Genomic DNA, 23,441 nt, shown 5'->3' with positions numbered 1-23,441 from the left:
CAAAACAACAACAACTCTGATGTTTTTATGATTCAGCTTATCTCAAACTAAATGATTGGTTGTTTAGGGTTGTTGCTTTGTGTGTGTGCTCGGCCAAGATGTAAACGTGGACAGGATACCGCTATGTCAAACGCCAGGACCAGGATCCTGGAGGGAAGGTAAACTGGATCTGAGAGACGCCCAACTTTTACAGCTCAATGTTGCGATGCAGTGTCTTGGATGCAGAGGGGAAAGTTGGCAAGAGTTTTTCACGGTGTCTGGCTCAAAATGATTTAGATATGTCTGACTAGGTAGTTTAAAAGGAGGAGAGAAATATCTTACCACACTGGAATGGTTTGCGTAAAGGGCGCAAAACACGGAACTTCAGAGCGGGGTTATGGATCATTTATCCAAATAAAGGCTGTTTGTAGTCTGCAACTAACGTTACCTTTGTGAAGGCTGATGGAAGGTGACAACTGCGTCGAAAACCAACTACATTCATGGTGAGACATTATTAGTAAATACTTTCAATCGTTAGCCCTATTTCCAGAAAGAAGGAAAAAAACGGTTCATATGACTGAAAACTGATGACCTCATGTGGGATTCGCCCCTATTTCAGTATTTGTCCGTTTGCATCACTTGAAAGCAGCAGGTTAGACTATTGCAGTTATAAGAATGAGTATGTAAACGGTTACTAAAAATGAATTGTGATTTTTGTTTGTGTCTGACCAGTCCAAGGGATTTGGTTAAACCAATGAGTTTAGTCATGGATGATCATGGATCCCAGCCACATCCACGGAGCTCTGGTCTGAGGTATGTAGCACTCTCATTTGGATTACCAGCTGTCATATCGGTATAGTGTAAAACATAAGAGGGACATGTGTGTCCAGTAGCCTTTTTATTGGAAATTAAGAAATATTAGTTATAATTTATTTTTTAACTGAGCCAATAAATCTGCATGGTCCCAATATTATTGTTTGGGAAATAAAAGTATAAAACAAGTTAATAGAAAACATTGGAGAAAAGGCCTGGAAATGAAAAGTGTGAGTGGCTAACTGCATGGAGCTGACAACAACATTTTGGTAACAGGGAACCCGCTGTGTTCTGACCAAATTGTTTGAGGTATGTGTTAAAATTCCACCTGTGTTAAATAATGCATCTGCATAACCAACTTTCAAATAACATTCCTTTCACTCAGTGCATCTTGTTAGAGTCAAAGTTTTTGCAGATGTTTCAACCTTTGAACTCTCCTCATTTCCTGCTTTCAGTCTTTTTGCTGAGAAATTGCCTTGACCATATGTAGAGGTCATGGGAAGTATTTTGCAGGCAAAACATTCAGCCTCCTCTGTCTCTGTGATGAGCACGAATGTAATTTTTCTTGTGGCAATCATGCATTCACTGGGCTTGAAACTGATATTCTATAAAATACTGATTAGTCATGTCCAAAAGTCAAAGAAAATCACATTAAAAAGTGCTGTGATTACATGACATGATGGAATTTCCCATCAGTTTTGGTTCAGGAACTTTGAGATGATGTCAGCTGCCTGTATTCCAGTGGTTGGAATCATTAAAAAGGAGGAGTGAGTTTCCAGAGCTTTTATACAGAGTCACTACTCACCCGTTTGGCATTCAGATGAGATTTGCCGAGTTTAAGAATTAAATTAGAGGTGAGATGTTGAATTTGAACATATGATAGTTTCCAATTAAGTATTCCATGATGCTATGCAAAGTTTCCAGTCATGCCCTGCATACTGTAGTTCTCCATTTCTAAAAAAAAAAAAAAATAACATTCAGGCACTTCATATACAGTCTACAAAAGAAAACTCTCTCTTGGTGTGACTTATATTCATATTTCATAAATGTTGTTGGAGCACAGCCACCCTATCAATGGAGACTACGTAAATCTCTCTGTGGTTTGACTATTATTTGGAAAAGTAAACCACACTCTTCCATAAGCTGCTGGGGTGTGGGGAAAGGCGCATGTTCTGTCTTATTTGTGGCTTCTTATATTTGGAGCCAATAAACTGCTGCTGCTCCTTGCGTTTTCACATGGAGTCATATGTGAAGACTTTATGTGACACCCCCCCCCCGAAAGCTACGCTACATTCATTAAACAAATACTGACCCTGCCAGAATCACTGGGCTGGCTGTTCTCCAAGCAGAGATGCTGCTAGCCCCCCACACAAGACAGACGGTACATTATTTAACATGATGTAGTCTTTACACAATTAGTGAAGAGGTTATTGGAAAAGTTATTTTAAGATGTTTAAAAAAAAAGCAATAATCATAATAGTATATAATCACTGAATTATAATCAGTGTATTTTTGTCGCTTCTTAATTGTAAATCTTCAAGATTCACTAATTCATTCTCAGTCTAACAGTGCACTGCTTGGTGCTGGGTTTGCTAATTGGTCACACCTTAAACCGTGATCTCACAGGGCTGGCTTTCCTTGGGGCAAAATGTGGAATTAGTTAAGGTATTGTGAATCCCCACAGCTGTTTCTCGACATGCAGGCAGTCCAAGGGTACAGCTGCTCACATGAGTCTAGGGATGAAAATCATGGCAAGGCTGACTGAAGTGAGAGGGCACGTCAAGTTGAAAACACTTGCTTTTGAATTTCACAACAACCAGATACTGTATGTAGAACTACGAGGCGTCACAGTTTAAGTTGAAGTGACGCAATCAGTGCACGACCATAATCAATAGAAACAGACACAGGTGTGGAGGGTGCTGAGGAGAAATTGTTTTTCAACTTTTTTGTCTTGGCTTTTCAGTCATGTAGCTAAGCCTAATGAATGCCTATAGGGACGGACTTGATTTCAACGCGCTTCTATGAATCCACAATAATATGTGATCAACTCCTATGCTTCTAGTCTGTTGACACCAAAGACGAGACAACAAACATCACAAGGCCTTCTAACTAAAGCGTAACACAGCGTTTTCATCTCAGAATGATCCTCACAAACAACAAGGCTTTCTTCATTCAGGAAAATATATAATTTGGTCTACAGCATGCAGCCCTCAGGAAGCCCACTCAGATTTTCTGTGCTCAAGAAGCAAGATAAAGGATGTCATTCAAAGACATCCACCCACTAGAAGTGTAATAAAACGAGAGGAAAATCAGCATCAAGGCCCAGCAAGCTCGTCCTAGCAATGAGCTGGTGTGTCTTTGTATCCTGGAACGTTTAATCTCATGGATGCTTTCTGCCTCACAGGGCTGAAACAGACAAAATGGCAGGGAACAGGGAATAATGGGTTGTCTTTGTTGCCACACTGAAGCCAACGCATTGACCGCAAATACCAGTGATTACATCTCACTGGGCAGTTTGTGAATATTATGAAGTGAACAGTTTGTTGGTTATTATAGATAATATTTCTTTTTATGGCTAAAGTAGATTTTAAGATTATATATTTATATAATATTGATGTTGTGCACAGCAGCCTTTTTAGACTCCGGCTAAACAGACTGCAAGTCTTGGCCCCTCTTTGTCATGCACTCTTCCAGGGCATAACAGTTGGATGCCTCCCACTCTCGGCCTAACATGAATTAGTTCTTTGTGTGCTCTCAATAGGAACCTTTACTTATCTCCAATAACATTCAAACATTTTATGCGACAAAGGAACAAATTGCCTTGATTTGCTTGACCTGCATTATCAGTGTTTGTGTTGTTTAGATGAGATATTAACAGACAAGGCCAAGCCAGTCAGGACATTGGCATTGATTGAGCATACAACAGGTTTGTTTAACAAGTTCTTGAGAAGCAGTCCAACAGTTATTATTGACCTATCATAAAGCCAAGCTTAAACCGACATTAGGACAACAAAGGGCAGGTATTAAATGGTAAATGCAAAATTGCACACCTTGAGATGGTTCTCTAGATGGCACTATCACTGTACATATATATGTTCATAGTGTTGTATCCACCCAGATGTTTGCGCAGTAGTGTTACCAGACTGGTAATGAACTGATAAACTGAACCTTATCATCCCCTAACATACACTGCACCAAGCTAATGAACCACAACATGACACAAACCAACCAGCAGCCAGCAGTTTCACTGAGGATATTCACACTAACAGCAAACATTAGTAAGGAAAGCAAGCCGCTTTATATTAAAGATCCGTCACTTTGTATATTCCAGCTGTATTTAATTCTGCATCGTTCTTCTGTGCTGCTGCTTTTTGTTAAATTTGCAGTAGAACTTCAGTATTTAGTTCTTGACAGAGTTGAAGGAAAGGTGCAAAAGCTCCTCCTATGACCCATGACACTGAAATAACAGGAGAGTTGTGTTATTCTTGCCTCACAGGGTGTAACCCTGGTGACATTAAGATGAAGTCTTTTTGGGGGGGGGTTCTTGAGGGTTGTGCAATAGTGAACATTCTGTTTACACTATTAGCAATGAAATGGGATAATACTGAATGTGCCTGTGCAGAGGTACTGTGTGCACATACACTGTTTAGAAACGTCAGTTCATGTGATTAGCAAAAGAGGGTAAGCATGCTGGTCTGCCTTTGAAAGATGCCCCACTGTAGACAATGCTTCATTGTTTCAGATGAAAGGACACAGTGTGATAGTTATTTTTTGACTCACGTGGGGAGCTTTCTCTCTCACCAACTTTATTTCATCTAAATATTGGTCTCACTTAAAACTCCACACATTTGGCCAAGTCACTAGAGTTTAGCATGATAATTACCTACCTAATCTCTTCTGTACGGTATTTAAGCAGTGTAGGGCGGTTGTGCGTATCTGGAAATGAATGCCTGCAAACCCAAACAACTTATTCTAAGTTCACATTCTTGAGAGGTTTGTTAAATTCAAAGAAATGTATTTGTGCATCAACAGAGACTTGAACCGCATATTGTGTTCTTTTCTTTATGTTTAGCACACATCGTTTTGTTCTTTGCAGATCCAGGGTTTTGTTTCAGTGCAATGTTTAGAGCAAAATATTTTAGCTGCTCTGAGATAAGGTTAGGGTAATGTACCGTAGCAGACCCCAGTTCACAGACTAGAATATGAAAGTCAGCTGTTTCAGGCATTGTATAGGGAACTGAGCAGTCACACCATACAATCTCAAATCTCATTACCTAGCTGGCTGGCAGACCTGCTAGCTTACTTTGGCTCTGCTGTAGTATTAGGCACTGTACAACATGTAGAGCAAGAGTGACCACCACGGGGAGTAATAATGCTGAGTGAAAATGAGGTGGATCATGACAAACGGATATTAAAGAATGCACTGAAAAGCTAATAATGTCACGAGGTTGGTCCTAAAATATTTATCAGAATTGTACATAATGATGTTGAGGACGCCCTGGGAGTTTAAGTTTGACGAGGCATGTGCTACAAAACGCTGTGGGAAAAAGTTTTTTGTTTTGCATGCAATAATAAACAATACACATAGGAAGTGGGAAGTTCTCATAGGGTCCCTGTGCTCTTTTTCTCCATAATCTCGTTCCATCCCACACTACTTATGAAGTAATGGCCTCTCCAGAACTTCTTTTAAAAGCCAGTGTTTACTGTGAGTGACCTCTCACCAAATTACCAGCTGTGGCTCTGGCCTGTGTTTTGTCTTTCCTTAGGGACCCCCATCCCCACCCCCACCCCCCTTCTGTGTAACTCTTTAACTCCACCTCCTCTGGCCTGCTTCTACACACTAACATCTACATTCACCACTTTACCTCCTTATCAACTGATGGTATTTGGTGGTGGTTGTAGAATTGGCCGCACATTCTTAAGTGAAAGTGCAAGGCCACTGATAAAGGACTGGCACAGAGCAATTACTTCATAATGAAGAGTCAAACGTATTGCTTCCATATCAGACAGTGTACAGTTTGCAAAAAAAAGCTATAGCTTTAACACTGCATCAAGCACTTGCATCAAACCTGCAGAAAACAACATTCATATTGCAGGTGATAGGGTTCAGGAAATGTAAAACTTTGTTGGAAACTCTTTGTGTAGATCAGTGAAAGGAATATATATGTGGCTAAAGATAAGTCTGTTTACATGTCATTCCTCAACTTGTCGGGAAGTGATACATTTTCCCATTTTAGATTGAATGCATTTTAATTTGAGTCTATTGTGGAGTGTTGATTAAGTTAACAATGACAACCTACTAAAGGCAGTGGCTGGATCTGTTAGAGTAAGTGCAAAGTGCTGACAGCTTCTTTTGAACCATTTAACCAGCTTTCATTTTTATTGACTTTAGAAAGTTGTGTTAGTCATAACTTATCATGTTTCTGTTTTGAGATAAAGCATGTTGTCTGAAATTATGTGTAATTACTAAAGCACTGTACCATAGGAGTTTTATGTCTGCATTTTGTAGCAAAGAAAGTGAGGAAAAGTGATGAAAGCATCACAATCCCAATGTGAGGCTCCTCAGTGTTTACATGTAGGAACTGCTTACTGATTTTGTACGTTAACCTTGTTTGTCAAGAATTGCTACCGTTGTCGTTACTCTCAACCGACAAGTCTTCTAACATGGCTTTAGAGTGAGTCAGTTCTGCAAAAGTAAGGTGTGGTTGTGAAAAGTTGGCAGTGGTTTTCATAACGAAATGCAAACACAGGAGAAGTACCTGATGAAGGAGTGGGGAGGATTCCAAGACTGTTTTAACCCTGTGAGAAGATAATCCATGAGATATGAGTCCTCCTGACTTTGCTTGTCTTTTACTCTGATCATTACCAATATGATAAGAATTTAGTTACATTCATGATTTAAACACATCATGATAATTCATTGTATTTAATCTCGTCTTTGTCTAAGTTCCTGAGCTACCAAAGAGCTCATGCTGCAGTGTGGTTCAGTGCACTGTTGCTCCACTGGCCCCACCCACAGGTTCCTGTCTGCACAGGGAGGCAAAGCTGCTTACCTTTCTGCTCATGAACAAGGGGGGAGTGCTACTATACACTGTGCCGTCGGAGCTTTCAGAGACGCAGCGAGGGGGCCGACAGGATTTAGGTAGAGGGGGCAGATTTCTGATGTCACAGCTTGGGTGTGGTATTAAGGTGGATCTTTACTACTACTACTAAGCTATGCTAACAGAGTTTGGTCTGTCTGTCTACTCATGGGACATACACAACAGAATGGAAATTATTTGAGTGGATACAACCTTAGGCAAAGAGGTAAGGGTGTGGAATGAGATGTTGGCATACTGAGAGGAAAAGCAGGTCTGTCACACCTGCTCTCCAAATTTCTGGTTCTTTCCTCTTATAATGACTACAGTGTAGTTTTGTCTTTACAGCACAGCAGTGCTCTCACTGACTTCCTCTAAAAGTGCTGCAGAGGACCTTGAAGCAGTTTTGAGAACTAAATATTTTTATACAGACTGTTAACTGTCAATGTGTTTTGACTTGAATTGGAGGGTGTGTTGGACTTGCAGCACCTGTAGCGTGTTTGAGCCTGTACATTTGAGTGGCAGCTAGCTAGTAAACTACTACTTGTAAAGTTCTGGGAGGGAGTTTATGGGTCACTGGAGCATTGAATTGTTGCTCTGGTGTCTTAAAATAATTGGGGTGTTTTCTGAAAGTGTGACTGAGCAGAAGGGACCTCTTTCAAAACTTGTTTGTTTCATTGTACATGAACCCTCCATTCCCCAAGTGGCTATCTTGCTACCTAGCAGCCGCTAACAGTAGGCATTTTAATGCTTCACCTTCTCAGAACCTCAAAGGAAAGTTAAATTTCTACCAATTCTTTGGTCTAGTTTCTTCTCTTGACTCCTCCTACCTGCTCATTGTTATACGTGATAAAGCATTTGTATGAAGGGACTTTGATTGATTGGGTGGAAAAAATACATAGAAGTGACTGAAATGGTTTTGGTGAAAGTCCTGCCAGCTGGACCGAAGTGTAATGGAATGTAGGGAATTTGGAAATTCCTTTGTTCAGCTGGATGATTCCTGTTGATATTATGAGGATTTGTTCATTTTTTAGTTCTGATAACAAAGAATATTTATGTATTTCCACTATTCTTCAAACTTTTTCTCTCCCCCATCTCTCTCTGTCATTCTGTGTTTTTCACACATACAGCGCAAAACTATTTGAAGTATTTTTACACAGAAGCAGCATCTGGTTCCTTTATTTTAGCATTTTTTCCCCACTGTCTCAGCTTATCCTGTTCATTTTCCTCAGGTGTGAGGCAGAACACCAGACATCCGAGTCCATTTGTTTGCACTACCGAAGTTCACAAGATTACCGTATGATGAAACATAACAAATGGCGCAATGACAACAGGCCTGTTATTTCCTGGTAGTCTGTGATCATGTCTGACAAGCATGTCCTCTGATATTGAATGGGTTTGTTTGTGAGTGTCAGACCTCCCAGGGAAACCCTGTGAATGAGGCATCAGCACAGTCAAGCTTCAACACGTCTCCTCTCATTCAGAAACACATCCTGAGCCTCTGAAAAAGCACAGGCCTGGATGGCAAAAACAAACCAGCCTGTGTGTCCCTGTCTGTCACCTGCCCGAGGTGTCTTGATAAAAATCATTGATGACACAGTTGAATAAACTGGGCTGATCTTGAACCTGAGGCAAGGCTATTGTGTAATTTTCCCATACTAATTTATTAATTGTTTGTGTTCAGGGCATTCACAGTCAAATATCACATGATACATTTTCATCAATTAAATTAATTTACTTACAAAGCCCAGTTTTAGAGCATCTGTAAAATATGTGGGAAAAGAACGTTTAGACACAGCGTTAAAGGATTAATCCCATTGCCAAATAAACAGCCAGTCCGGGAATCAGGACTTTGTACCAGTAGACACCAGAGTGTAAATGTCTGTTTTAACTAGTCTGTCTGTTGACATATATATACAGTGTGTAATCTGTATATAATTATACATCTAACATGTGGTTCCTTACTTCTCTACGCCCTTCCAAATCACCCTTCCAGTTTGGGTTGAGAACTTTTCAACACATCAGTATTTTTCACATAACAAAAAAATCAGAGGCACAGCTGCTGGTCTCAAGAGGTGGCTAAACAACATTTAGTACACAATTTGGCTCTTTTTACTTAGCTGTTTTGGTTAAAAATGTAACATTTAGCTTCAGGGTGGAACCACCACCCTGCTCTGTGTACCATCTGTGTACTTTGCAAATGTTATGGAAATCAGCCTGTAGTCTATGTAACTCCGTGTTGTGTGGCAATATCAATGATGTTTTACCCTTTTGGGACGATGAATAATCAACCGAGGTTTTTTTTGTTGTTTTTTTTTTGTCTTGTTTACCAAAAACGCAGCAGGAAATCGGGTTGATCAGAGTGGTAAGACCAAATATACAGAACATTTGTGGGCAGTTAAACTATGACAATTAGCTAAACATGGCTGAAAAGCTCTGTAGGCCTCTGCTTCATTAGTAGGTGATAATTGTCTGTGTCTTGGCAAGGATTTGGTTGGCACTCAGGCAGTTTAACCTCTGTTCTAAATCAAAGTTTTAGGGAAGTGCTATTAAGCTACAAGTAACCATAGAAACAATAATTCTTTTGAACATAAGCATCTGTTGTCGGAAATGGACATTAAGTCCAATAATACACTCTGTGATTTCCTGAATTGATGAAGTGGAGCAGTTGTTTTTTGTTTGTTTTTTACATCAAGAGACGGTGTCTGATACTGGGACTGTTCTTTGCAGTAGACTCAGCCTTAGATTATTTCCCCTTGATGTTTCACATGATGTCTTACATGTCAGTAAGATATCACTTGACTTATAATGTTTCGTAGTTTATCTAAATGTAGTGTGTCTTTTAAAGTGAGATGTGGAACTTAGATACTCTTAGTTGTGAAAAATACTTTAATATAAATGTTAGCATGCTAGCAATGCTAGCTGGTCATTATTTACAACTGCCATCTTTTTAGAGAAGGATCTTAGTGCAGACCTCTCTCCTTGGGACCGAGTCAGTGGAAAGAGTGAAGGGGACGAGGTAACATGTTTTCCATGACTATGAAAACAATATTCTAGATGATATATATTAGTAAATTCATCATAAATAGGCAGAGATTTACATGTCACTAAATTAAAATGAGTTTCACCACACAATTAGTTCTTGCGTAGAGTCGAGATTAACTTTATGTCACTCAGTAACTGTGTAACTGTTACGTAGCTAACCAACTGACAAAGCTAACGTTAGCTTGCTAATATTCTGACCCGTTTAGACTGAAGAGTAAAACAGTTATATGGTCGAAATGCTGTAACTTACCTGATACATCATCAAAATGGTGTTTAATTTCACAAAAATAGACAATGTAACTCAAATTACAAAACATTATTGCAATACTGTTTGACTGAATGACCAAATAACATTGTTCAGGTTAGCATCCTTGAATATCTAATATTAACTCAGAAGGACATATTCCAGTCTGCACAAATAAATAAATCAAAATCACCTACATTTACAAAAGATTATCAGTTTAGTCTAATGTGAGGTTTGGCCTCCTGAAACTGTTGGGAGAAAATAGTATGTTACAGCTCATGATGCTACAGTGCCTTGACATAGTTGATTGCTTTTGATTAGAAGGTGCTACAGATGTTTCCTAGCAAGACATACACATTACATAAGTTTTTGCTCATGTGGCTTTATCATCCAGGCTAGTGGTGCTATTGACCTAAAGATAAACAAGTTTGTTTCTCTTCTCTTCTGTGGCTTCAGACGGAAGTTTAAGTTGTTCACTATTCACTAGAAAACCATGTCGTATGTCAATACAACACTGGTCATTTGAGGTCACGAACATTGTGATGGTGGTTTTGTTAGTGACCGTCACATTTACATTGCATTGTTGCATATTTCAGCTCTTCATAAATTTTAGTAAAAATGGCAGATACAGTATTTTGGAAATAGTAGTGCATGATTTCAGACACATCCTGAGTCTTGGAGATCTTAGCTAGAAGTAGGCGTATTTTAGAATGCTGCATTATTAGCTACCGGAATCTGTGGGTGCCGCTAGCTTGCTTAACACTCACTTCTAAACACAAACTTAAAAGGGGGTTGTGTGAGTAGTCCTCATTATTATCCTTGTACCATCATGTCACCATCATCAAGTAATTAATTTACTCACACTCTACTGTAGAACCACAGGATGGTTTATAATGTGGAATGTAGCTACTTGTCCACATGAAAACGAAATAGATCGATAGATAGATATAGATAGACCAGAAAAAGTCACCATAAAAACTGTATTAGAGCTTTATGACAATAAGTTTCCTCTCATGGTAGTATAGTATAAAAGCTATATTGGCAGTAGCCTACAGTATATTTTCCAGGTCTAATTAATTCATTATTAGCATTATTAATGTAGGTATTTAGGTCCTATACTTTAAAAATCCCATTTCAACAAAATGGCAAAATGACAATACACAAGAATACACAAGTAAGTGCCTTAGGGTGTGTGTTTGTGGGTGTGTGTGTGTGTTTATATGTCATAGCCATGTTGTTTAAGGACAACCTCCCCCATAGAAAGACGAATAATCCTTAGCTTGACGTGCCTCAGTGGAGCCTGTGACCTTGCATTGTTTGGATTTCTCTGTTTGAATAAGCAGTGCCCCCACGTGAGACTTTACAAGCTATAATTCAAGGCAATGGGTCTTCAAAAGTCTGTTTTTATCTATATGCTGACTGAATGAAGTGACATTTGAACGTCTCTAAAGATATTGATTCCTTGGCCCACTGAACAAATTGATGGCTATGCAGTACAATAGTGTGACCTTTGCTGATCTTGTGTTCACTTTGGTTTGTTATCATAACATCTGCAGCTTTCATTTTAAGCGAATGGTAGCACCAAACAAAATGTGTTACAGCTAGTCATAAAACAGTATTATTATGACCCTGTTCAAATCAAATCAGTTTTTTTGTTTACCTACAGTACAGCATGTATTTATAGTCCACCACCTCTTTGACGAATTATGAGAATGGTGTAATTATCTTCAATAAAATACATCACAGATTTACTGTGCCTGACAGTCCAAAAGATGGCCAGCTGACAGAACATCTTGAAATGAATGAAATCATAGTATATACAATATATTGGCCTTGCTTTTTGTGTGTTCCTGGTCTCACATGACTGCTTATGCTCTCTCCCACACTGTATTGTCACAATGTCCAGGAAAATAAAGCCTAGACAAAACCTCAAAGATATACTTCAAAACTAAAATGTGTTTGTCATAGGTAGTCATAATAGGGTGGGGTGGGGGTGGAATCAGAGCACAATAAGTAATGTTCACTAATGTATGGGGCGTTGACTCTGTACTAAAAAGAACATACACTACGCTATAAAACCCCTTTTTACTACAACATACACTATAAAACACAGTGTCTACAGTTACACTTATTATCAGTCTCTCTCACATGTCTCATAGCCATTTCTGCAGGCTCAATGAGTAAATCTGTCCACTTGGTTGTCTTGTGACTTGTTTGCAAAGTGAACTTGAGCTCTTTCATGTAATAGCCTCACTGCTTTCTAAAACCTGAGGAAGAAAGGATTCCTTTCATGCTGTGTGGTGCACTTTGATTTTCAATCAGATTATTGTCTGAATTTTTAAAATGCACACACATGCACATTGGTGGAAAGCCATACCCTGTCACCTCTAAAGTGTTGTCTGACTGTGTCAAAGCAGTACTTTTTCCAAATGCTGAAACAACTCTTGAGAATAAATGACACGTTCTTTTCCAACTGTAGGGTGTCGACCAAAAGCAAAGCACCATCCCCGCCAGGACTAAAGTGTCTGGATTCCCCAGGTTTCTCCCAGTGGTACCCAGGAAACCCTCATTTTACCATGGATCAGAAGGAGAACCTTATTGATAAAGACCTCTCTTTGGTTGTGGTTCTACCTGGCGGAGAAGAAAAGACGACCGTAGTCAATGGAAGGTACAGTTAGACTACTGTATCTATATCAGCATCTCTCAATAATAATATGTAAAATCATACAGTTACATATAAAAAATGTTATGCATGCAGTTTGAGCAAGTAAACCATTGTGCATGCTGAATATTTCAATATTACATGTCAACACGACGTCATGAGACTGATGTCAGATTAAGTCATCACACAAAGTTCGGTTCCAGTTAGACTGAGTCAGATAGGTGGGGTGTCTGAATGTGTGGTTTTAGTTAATATGCGCACGATGGTGTGAGTGAGCATGAATGAACTTTTGATTCTCCAGCTGGGTAGATTATCACTTGATTGCATGCTACAGTGCAAAAAAGGACACACACATGTTAAGATTGGACTGCGTCACCTAATCAGATCAACATGTGTAAACATAACTCTATGTCAAAGTTTTTCGAGAACAAGGTTAGTGTGTCCTTCTGTGAGTCTGCTCACAAACACAGACTTTCCATCAAAAGAGTTTATTTAAGATAACTTTATCTTAATTACAATGCAAGCAGTTTACAAACATTCTTTTCAGGTGTCTTTTGCACCTTGGCCCGTTGAGAAACTACTGAGAACAATCCATTATGAAAGGATTAAGCACTGAATTCTTTACCTTCTTTTCTCCCTTTAAACCTGTTCATTGTGCCTGCACGACAGAGGTAATGCTTTATTTTGAGGATTAACTTTAAGGCATTGTGTTTTAACTGTATTATCAGTGTCAGGAAAGCTTCATGTGGCTACTGGTGCTACTGTTAACTACTGTAAATTAGCTTTGAATTGTTTCCACACATTTTGTGCAGCTTATTTGAGTAAATTTGAACCTTTTAATTTAAATCAGTGAATGTGCCAAGATATGAAATCAGCTGTCTTTTTTTCGTGAAACAATTAGAGTGGCAATGATTAGTCGATTGATACATTCTTGGGGGGGGGGGGTGAAACATCAAACTATCCTTAAATCAAGGAATAGAATGAATTGATAAGCGAAGCAATATTCATACCCACTTTCATCAGAATGTTTTATGTTACTGGCACTTAACCAGATTTCATATCTCCCCTCTTATGCCGAACAAATTATTTTCTTTTAGTTTTATCATGTCCTTGTGTCTTTCAGCCAACCCCTAATGGATCTATTAGTGACGCTTTGTGCAAAGTATCACCTGAACCCATCGAGCCACACCTTAGAACTGGTCACCGCCAACAGCAAGAGCACCAAACTCAAGCCCAATGCTCTTATAGGAACGTTGGACCCAGAGAAGATCATAATTAAACGTAAAGGGGAGGATAAAAATAAGAAGACAAGTCCTCAGATGCCTGAGGTACGTTTAGCACATGACACCATGCTGGCACATAGAGTAAACACCACTACTTTCTATTTATGCTGGGTAAGTGGCGCATTTTGTATTCTCCAGGCAACTGTTCGAATGGTGATAAACTACAAAAAGATGCAGAAAACTGTACTGCGAGTCAGTCCTCGAGTTCCCCTGGCTGAACACTTACCGGCCATCTGTGAGAAATGTGAATTTGACGTGGAGACTACAGTTCTGTTGAGAGATGTCCAATCACTGGCCCCTTTGGATGTGTCCCGCTCTCTTAATGATTATGCAATAAGAGAGGTTTATGCAAGAGACACCAAAGGTAAGCACTTATGTATTAAAAAACTGAAGTATGCTGCATATGGTGTGGAAGTTTGCTGTTTTTAGCATATTTACCATTCATTATTTGTCACACTGTATCTCATTTGTTGTCTCGTGGAACCACTTGTTCTGCACTATATTGTATGCTTATTGGCTCTGCAGGACAACCTGCTTCTCCTGTGTGTCCAGCCTCGCCATCTCATGCAGGTATTTCAGTTTGTAAACTGTACAGAACAGTATTGAGCTGTCATATTTTTGACTAATGTTACTGTGTGTTTATATTTTTGTCAACAACAGTCACGCCGGGCAAAGATAAATATCAGAAAGAAGAAGAAAACAAAGGCCTCTTCAGCAAGTTTAGAAAAAGCAAGAAAAGATCTGACCAGGTAGTGCAGTGTTTTCATGTACTGTTCTACAGCTGTATCAGAAGGTAACTTTAAATGTTCAGAGGGAGGTTTGTTTACTTTGGTTTGCCATTGGTTGACGCGCACTGGGTTGTTTGGGAACAGGCCTCTTATCGTGTTGTGATTGGATGTTTGTACTTTAAAGGGAACGACAGCCAGTGCCCCAGCTTCTCCTGTGCTTGTGAGCAAGCCTCGACCTCTCAGCATGGCCTTACCCAGCACCAATTTGTCTCCGATCATCTCCTCTACTATACCCACCGATGTGCCAAAGAAGAGACGTGCACCCGCGCCCCCTGTCCTTGTGTCTCAGAGCTGCCCCTCGGACATCAGCACTCGCCCGAGATTCAACTCTGAACCTAATGACCAACTGGACAGTGACCAGGTGAGTAGACTGAATATCAAGACAGAAGCTCTGAGATCTCAGCAGAGCTTATATGATTTATGTGTTTAAGTGCATTGATTATATAACTTAATTAAATGTTGTTATGTACCATAGATGGTTGGTTTAAGCCGTGGTTCTTCAGCAGAGTCTTCACTAAAGAGAACCAAGCGCAAAGCTCCTCCACCCCCCACATCCTCTAGTGCTGTTGTCCAAGAAACAGTCCCTCTAGATGAAAATTTGCCAGGTTTGTATATGTTTACATTTGCAAACTTTTGTGATCGCTCAGTGTGGCATACATCTACATAATTTCACTGCTATATTGAAAGTATAATATTGCCTGTTGTGTGACGTTTTGTGTACTTTGGCCTCAATGACAAGGATGGGTCTTTTCAAACTTGCAGCCAAAGACTACACTACTATTTTATTTTAATGACTCTTGTGCCTCCTAGTGGTAATTTTTGAACATTTTAAACACATGCTCATGGGGACTATGGTGGTCAGAGCATGGTAGTTAATTAATCTGAATAGCTCTTATGTTTGACTCTGTGCATTCCGGTCCATTTCCATTGGTTCTGCATGTTCTCTATACTGCCTTTTTAAAATTCATTTAGTGTTCTAGCGCTCAAGCTGTGCCTGTTTTTTCAATCTATATTTACTATGTACCTCTTCTATCTACATCTGTCGTTGACTTACTTGAGGCAAGCTTTTTTAGTATTTTTGTCTCTTTTCAATCCGTGGAAAGTTTATCTAATTACCAATCAAGTCTTGCTTATTCAGATATCTGAAATGTCTTTGTAAAAAATCAAAACCTCAACAGATGTTTGGGCATTCCAAATTACTGTATTTTTCCTGGTATTTTTTCTTGTTGAGTATAATTAACTTGCTTTGACACTTTCCTGTGATTGTGTAGACCCATCTGACCCTAACTATATTGTTCTGTGAGGGAAACTCCACCCGTCCTGAATACAAAGGAATTTTAAGCAATAACAAGAAAATGTCCCCCCTAAAAAATTAACTGAGGTCTAATAAGTAATAAAAATGAATAATAGGAAGAAATAGTAATAGAAGAGAAATACTATGACTTAAATCCTTAGATAGAGTTGGCTTGAATCTTTTTTTAAAGGGTCTGTTCACAAAAATGTGCATATTATCTCACTCATCATTGCTGGCATCTAGTTATGCAATTAGTTGGTTTATTTGTTGAGGTTTGAGGCAAAATTCACTTCACTCTATCAAGTGTATTCTGATTAGACATTGAAAGAGTCCTGTATATCCCACAAATATAGCAGTTTTCTTTCTTGTCTTCTCCTTTCAAATTACTGTCTATATGCCTCTGTGTCTTTTTCTTCTTTACATATTTGTACTTTCATTGTGTTGTTACATTACAAAACCTCACAGCTCCTTTGTTACCCATAGCCCCTTCACTAGCTGCATATCTCCTAGACCTCATTAATAGAAAGTGTATTCACAGATTTTATATTACCACTGCTGTCTACATTCATACACCGCCATTTCCGTCCTCCCATTGCTCCTAATTTTTCAAACACTAAGTTCACAGAGAAAAAACACTTCCTCTGCTGTTTCCCCAACAGCCCAGTGCTGCTCTGTAGATATAGAGATCAGAGGCTGGGAACAGTGAGAAGCTGCAGTTTTGTTTAAGTAGCCTAGAAATTCGTTTTTGCTTTCTGCTCCTCGGTGATGAACTTCCTGGAAGTGCTAAATTAAGAACTAGATAAGATGTAAAATATTAAATGGAATTCATTCATCAGAAGAACTGAACTTTATTTATTTATATATATATATATAATAACTTAAAAGCAGTTGAGTTAAAGATATTCACACCATTGCCAAATATTAATATTATCATATTAACAGTTTACAGCTAACACATACCCTTGCTAAAATAGATTTAATGTTACACCTCAGATCACCTTGCAAGGTGTTTTAGATATGGTAAATGTGAATAATTTTACATGACTTCTTTTATGATGTTGTTTTGACAGGAGATGCATCTGCTAACACACTGGAGGAGATTATGGAGCAAGAGGAAAGCACTGCCTCTGTAATGTCTGCAACTGCTAGTGATACCCAGGGAGAGGACAGCAGCCTCAACATGTCTGCTGATGTTTCATTGCATTCCCCGTCCCCAGATACTGAGATACTGAGCACAATGTCCGTTGAGGGCAATGGGGAAGATCAATCTTGTGATCTGTCCTCAGATGGCAAGTACGAACTCTAGTGTGACTTCTCAAGCCTGAGCCATGATACTCTGTTAGTATTAGCAATACTTTTAATTCCCTGTCTTTGCTCGATTTTTTTATAGTCAACTGCAGAGCACAGTGAATGATTCTGCAACTCTGAGTGATGTGAAGACAACTGTTGGCACAGACTCATCTGACGTGGCAGATACTAGTAGGTTTGCACTTTGATTATAGTGGTATTGTTCATATCTGTGCTGCATATATCTTGCAAAGATACATACTAATGTTTATGCCAAGTCTGTCTTTTTACGTCTCCAAGAAAGACATACCTGTCTCACATGACAAACTGTCATTTCTGTACAGATAGTGATCCACGTCAAGTCCAACAGCTGATCACACCGGAAAGTGTCGAAGGTGTTTGCAGTACTTTACCCAGCAGCCTCCCTCCCACTTTGATGCAGGATGCAGAAGCACAGATCTCTGTTCAGGCAAACACTGAAATCCTCTGGGAGCAGACTGACAGGTTGGAGAGCCCAGAGACCACCAGCACATCACGCCCCACTGGAGAGGATGCTCAAGTGCAAACAGATTTCACACCATCGCCTGTGCCTCCACAAGAACACATTGTAGTTCCTTCCCCAGCTAATGCGCCTGCCTTTGAATCTGCGGGAAAGACAGATATGGCCACTTTGACGGAGGAACTGGACCCGCCTGACCTCAAACACGCCTTATCCCACACCTCAGAGACGTCATCATGCCAAGACTCAACACCCAGCGCCCCTGCCACAACAAAGGCACCGTCTATGTATGCCACAAACTCTGAGCCAAAGCCCAAGCCTTCCAACGAGCTGACAAGGGACTACATACCCAAAGTGGGGATGACAACGTATACTATCGTGCCTCAGAAATCTCTGGAGAAACTTAGATATTTTGAGGTTGCACTGACACTGGAGATGCCTGCAGGTCCAGAAGAGGGACTTAATATTGGTTCTCTTCAGTTGGAGGAGTGCACAGAACCAAGTGGACAGACAGAGGTCTTAAAGGAAAAAAGTGAGCTGCACTCTGCTATACCCAGGGAAGATTTACTGACTAGCACTACTACTACCCAAGGCACTGTTAATGGAAGTATACCTGAATCCATTCATTCCTCATCACCAACAAATTTACCTAAAGCAGATGACAAGATCTCATCCTCGGCTGATGGAGCTTCTCAAACAGGTTCACCGGCGGAGGTCAAGGAGAAGAAAATTCCACCCGCAACAAAACCTAAGCCTGGTTCTTTACGCTTGACACAGCACAAAAAAAACCCTGGGTATTATGTAACATCAGCGGCAGAAAAGAATCTCAGTGCCAGTCCTGACTCTGGCCAGAGGGAGGCTCAAGGAAGTGCAGAGAGAGCAAAGTTACCACACCCTCCTCCACCTCCTGTGCAGTGTCAAGAGGAGACGACAAGGGCCACTAATGCTGAGCTGAGCACTAAAGGGCATGACAAGAATGTAGCCATCATGCGAATGACTAGGCAAAGTAGTTTGCCATGTAGAGACTTAAGCTCAGGGTTAAGCTTGGAAAAATTAAGGAGCTTTGCAGCCCCTAGGCCCTATTCTCCTGCGACACCATCCCGCTTCGCCCAGGCAGTGTCCTCTGCTGTGAGAAGAAGCCAGTCCTTATCCCATGGACCAAAGTCGCCTCAATCGCCTGTTTCACCACCCATCTCCCCAATTACAAGTCACTCATCAGTCATAGAGACGAAAGAATTATCTAAGCACAAGGTGAGTTATGATAGCATAGCATACTTTTAAATATCTAAATAGAGAGCAAAGCAGCAAATTACAATTTTTTACTCATGAGATCACCATTGCTACTTATAGGTTGTTTTAAAAAAAATACTTTAACTCATACACTGATGTTTTAATGCATGAGTTGAAGAGCACTCTGCACTACTGATCAAAGCACATTTTTAGTTTTCTCTTCAAAGAGTTAGACAGAAGTGGACAAGAATGTGACTTATCACACTGATACTTTAGTTAGCTTTGCTACTGCTGTGGCACTTGTTTTTGGTGCTGTATCAGCCATTTACACTGTGACCAGTAGTGAGTTATTGACTCATAAACATTTTAACATCTGCAGCAGAATACTTTGTAATAGTTCCTGTGACCCACTAACTTAAATCAGAGCCCAGGGTTTGATATAAACTATCTGCCGTATTCCCAAGCCCTTAAAAGGAAATAACAGTGGGCTTTCAGTTTTAACCTCTTTGATTTTTTTAAATCCTGTTTAGTTCATTTGAAATTAAGGACCAAGAGGGTTTATAGACTATTTCAGAAAATCATAAAAGAGAAGCAGAGGATGAGAGGTTGCAGTTTTAGACAAAGATGGAATAATGGGCACAATCTGTTGACAATGAATAACTAAAACGATTCAACCTTTTTCCTATTTTATTTTTTCATTTCTGTAGTGTATTTCACACAGAATAGACTGAGAAGTTGAGACAAAGACTGTATATCCAATAATTCATTGCTATCTGAGCATATATATGCCTAAAAGAAAAATATACCTTATACAACCGTTGGACTTTAAGGCTTTCTGACAGTGCCATACATTGCATGCCTTCTGATGAAAAATATTTTAGTTAATGTCCAAAGTAGATTCTAGATCTTGAAGTGAAGATGTACAGTCTGTTAGTGTTTGTTCTTGCCATTAGTATTTAGCAAATTTTGATTCAGGACTAACTCCGGTGCATAGCCATGCAGATCGATATAAAACCAAAATAAATTTGGATTTTATACACTGATTTGATTGCCCTGTACCCAATTGAAAGCTACAAAATATCTTAGATACAATTTGTTTTGCTCAGTGAAATACTTCACACAACATACTCAAATACAAAACTGGCTATATGTTATTGTCCAAGTTTTTTTTCCACAATGTGTGCAGGTCAGGAAATAGTCACATAGTCCAAACAAATGAAAAGAATTGAGTCATGATATAATGCAAAGTCCTTTGCTTTATTCCTGTGCTAAAGATATACTTACCCTTATACTGGGGACATTGTGGCTTTTTTGTATTACACTGTGTAAAAACAATCCTTTTTTCTCTACCAACATATTTCCCCTGTATCTCAACTCTTGACCTGTAGAAATACTGTATTTACGTTTGTTGGACTCAATATAGTTGTTTTATAGGCCCTTAAAATACCTATAAAAAGAGTCTCTTTATGTTGTCTGGCACAGTTATTCTTCAGTGACTGCATACATTGTGTCTCTTTTTTAATATCACAGGACGATGAAAATACAGAGGTGGATGGTGACAAAGGCTCCACTCTGCAGGGTGTAGAGGGTAAACCACCAGCTTTTAGTGGGAATGGTCAAAAGGAAGGAGACAACATGCCATAGCAGTGCCTTAATTCTTCTGAAAGTATCTACTGTAAGAAAAATCCAAAACACATTGCAAAATGATATCATAAATGTATCTACAACACATACATGAACCATTGTGTTTTTTTTCTTTCAGGAGGAGCTTATCCTGTCTACTTTGAGTCTCTAGAACCCTTTATCCCATGACACAGAAGCAGAAACTGTCTTTTGTTTTACCTCTCGTGGTAGAAGTGTACATAAAATGATGCATTATGATCATTAATAATTGCTGTATTTTGTTTTGTTTTTCTCATGTCATTAAGTAATATCCCAAGCTGACCTGCATATTGTAATGCTTCTCTTTTATTTTATGTGATGACTATCTTGCATTTAATGCATTACTGTTGTGAGTGAACAAGAACCTTAAATGAGTACAATTCTATAAGTTATTAGACTGATCTCCACAGTTGTAATATTATTTGGTTTATTCAGAAAATGTCTAATAATAAGTCTAAATAATACTGGATGTGTAGGAGAGACCAGGTCTGACCTATGGTACTCGAATGCTCCTTAGACTATACATCAAATCTATATTTAAATATTACAGAGTTTTGATTAAGCTATATGCAGAAATACACTGATGTGCACAGTTCACCTGTTGTTCTCCTCAACCAGTGTTGTTACAAATAAACTTTTTATCATTCCATTTGTCTTTATTAAATGCATTGCCTTCATTGGGTGTATCGATGATGTTTCTTTTTCCCCTGCATAAACTGCTGAACTCGGATGTTTTACCTGCTGTTTTTCACAGTAGGTAAAACAGTGTGTGACGCAAAGCACAGTAGAGCACAGTAGAGCACCTGTGCTGCACGTGCAGCGAGTTTCATTCCCCGCTGGAGCAGCGATATGAAGACCAGGCTTCAAGGTTTGAATTGGAGACTCCACTTAAAGAGGCACAAGGTAAGAACAGCTGTAAAATGGTATGCCTGCTCAAACAGATATTACCGAGTGGGGTTGAAGCTCGTGTAGAGAGAGCAGGAATGACTGCGACGAACTGACTTGGAAGTGTCGCTCTGGTTTTGCTGTTGAAGTAATACCTTTTATTGAATTGCAGGTCTTAATGTTTTGTAATGAAAATGAGTGACTATTAGGAATTATCGCAACATTTACCCATACAGTATTAAAGTTGTTAACATCTATGAAAATAGTTGGACTTCGGGAGAGTATACGCTTTCCCTTACTTTGGTATTTCTCCACTGTTTGTAGTACTCAGCAATGTGTTGAAAAACACCAAGGTCGAGCTTTCTGCCACGCGTTTCCTAATCGGCAGACGTCCCATTCAGAGGCTATTGTCAACGCATTTTATCTTTAAACATGAACGCGTGTTTAATGTTAACATCGCACAACTGTTGTACATTATTCCTACCAACAACATTTCTATGCTACCATAGCTCACTTAACCAGCGTCAACCGCCTATGGCGTCAACCCACTTAACATCGGCACCGTCAGTGTTTATACATTACAACGCCAACGTTTGCTATTCAGGAGCAAGAACAGGTCTATGTTGCAACATTTAACTTTATTTAAACAAGATATGAAGCAGGAAATGAGCATTCGCACCTTTCACATTTCATGCGAAATACAGACGACTACGAGTAAATTTCACCTAAGAATTAACATGTTCTGTGATTGGAAACACATTTCATTATGCACAATTAATTTACCTCATGTAGTTTAAAAGAAGTTCCCAAAATTATTATCAATTGAAAAAAATGAAATTATTTCCCTGACAAATGGCATTAATTGAATATTAAACAGTATGTAACTGAAAAGATAATAATTTTATTTTCAAAGAAGATTCTAAGTCTGAATCCAAACTAGGCATTCTCAAAACACAGGCTCATATTGGTATTGTAATGCAATAACTTCTCTTTGGGCATTTGCAGCATATTAAAATACGACAGCTAGCTGCATGATACAGTTTTGTTTGGTACAGTTATCCTTGCTTTTCCACAACTTTTTACAACATGCTAGACATAACACATTGAATTCAAGTGTGAAATGGCCCAATGCACTACACTATTCTGCCAAGTCATGAGAAATTACATGATCAGTGCTGTCTCACATCATGAATGGGCTAGTGTGGATTTTGTCCTGCAATACAAGTGTAAAAAAACCTTCCTTTCCCTGTTGTCTCCGACAGCTGCTAATGCCTCACTCCATTGCATTCCACATAAGCCAACCGGCAGAGTGCACAAATGCTTTAACCTTTCCATTTCATTAGATGGGTAGAGTGCATCAAGCTGAATGGGACAGCTGTAGCTTGACTAAAGCTCACTGTGTTCTTTAGCATGAAAGATTTTGTCTAAGTTATACCCCGCAGATCAGTTGGTGAACCAACAGCTCACACTTTTAAAACTAACTTGAGCACAACAGAAAGTGCTGTTTTAGAAGGACTGTCTTCTATAATACTAAAAATGCTGGGGTCTGACGAAGATGGACTATGGAACAAAGGAGCACCCAGGGAGGGCAGTAATGCAACATGGGCCATTACATAGCCCTTGGCAGGCGAAATTGTTCGGCTTCATCAGATCTAATGTCTTGAGCTGATACAGAGGTCTTACCTGTTGTTAC

At 39.3% G+C, this 23,441-nt stretch overlaps 2 protein-coding genes across 5 annotated transcripts in view; both read left to right on the top strand.

Annotated features, from left to right (window-relative positions):
• The first annotated feature begins 285 nt into the window (after positions 1-285).
• Positions 286-21,512, top strand: cobll1b (cordon-bleu WH2 repeat protein-like 1b). 3 transcript variants are annotated; one of them, XM_038720443.1, is made up of 14 exons: positions 286-482; positions 712-792; positions 12,638-12,826; positions 13,944-14,148; positions 14,242-14,467; positions 14,629-14,673; positions 14,764-14,852; positions 15,016-15,252; positions 15,367-15,496; positions 17,256-17,478; positions 17,576-17,664; positions 17,817-19,222; positions 20,732-20,876; positions 20,964-21,512. In XM_038720443.1, the coding sequence occupies exons 1-13, from the start codon at positions 442-444 to the stop codon at positions 20,843-20,845; spliced, it is 3,075 nt and encodes a 1,024-aa protein (XP_038576371.1). In that variant the 5' UTR covers positions 286-441; the 3' UTR covers positions 20,846-20,876; positions 20,964-21,512. The 3 variants fall into 3 exon arrangements, with proteins under 3 accessions (XP_038576371.1, XP_038576372.1, XP_038576373.1); XM_038720444.1 differs by lacking the exon at positions 14,629-14,673; XM_038720445.1 differs by lacking the exons at positions 286-482; positions 712-792 and adding an exon at positions 6,860-7,098.
• A 125-nt stretch (positions 21,513-21,637) lies between these two features.
• grb14 (growth factor receptor-bound protein 14) overlaps positions 21,638-23,441 on the top strand; it is a 28,565-nt gene continuing 26,761 nt past the window's right edge. The window contains exon 1 of one of the 2 annotated variants that reach the window (XM_038720447.1): positions 21,638-21,766. The gene's annotated coding sequence lies outside the window, so the exon portion shown is untranslated. The remainder of the gene's footprint in view (positions 21,767-23,441) is intronic. The other variant, XM_038720448.1, reaches the window with a different exon arrangement.

The sequence above is a fragment of the Micropterus salmoides genome, unplaced genomic scaffold, assembly GCF_014851395.1.
Source record: "Micropterus salmoides isolate LMB-PRFRI ecotype aquatic unplaced genomic scaffold, ASM1485139v1 Ms_hic_scaffold_15, whole genome shotgun sequence".
NCBI classification, from domain to species: domain Eukaryota; kingdom Metazoa; phylum Chordata; class Actinopteri; order Centrarchiformes; family Centrarchidae; genus Micropterus; species Micropterus salmoides.
The sequence above is the reverse complement of the archived record's forward strand: the minus strand, read 5'-3'. Positions and strand labels throughout refer to the sequence as shown.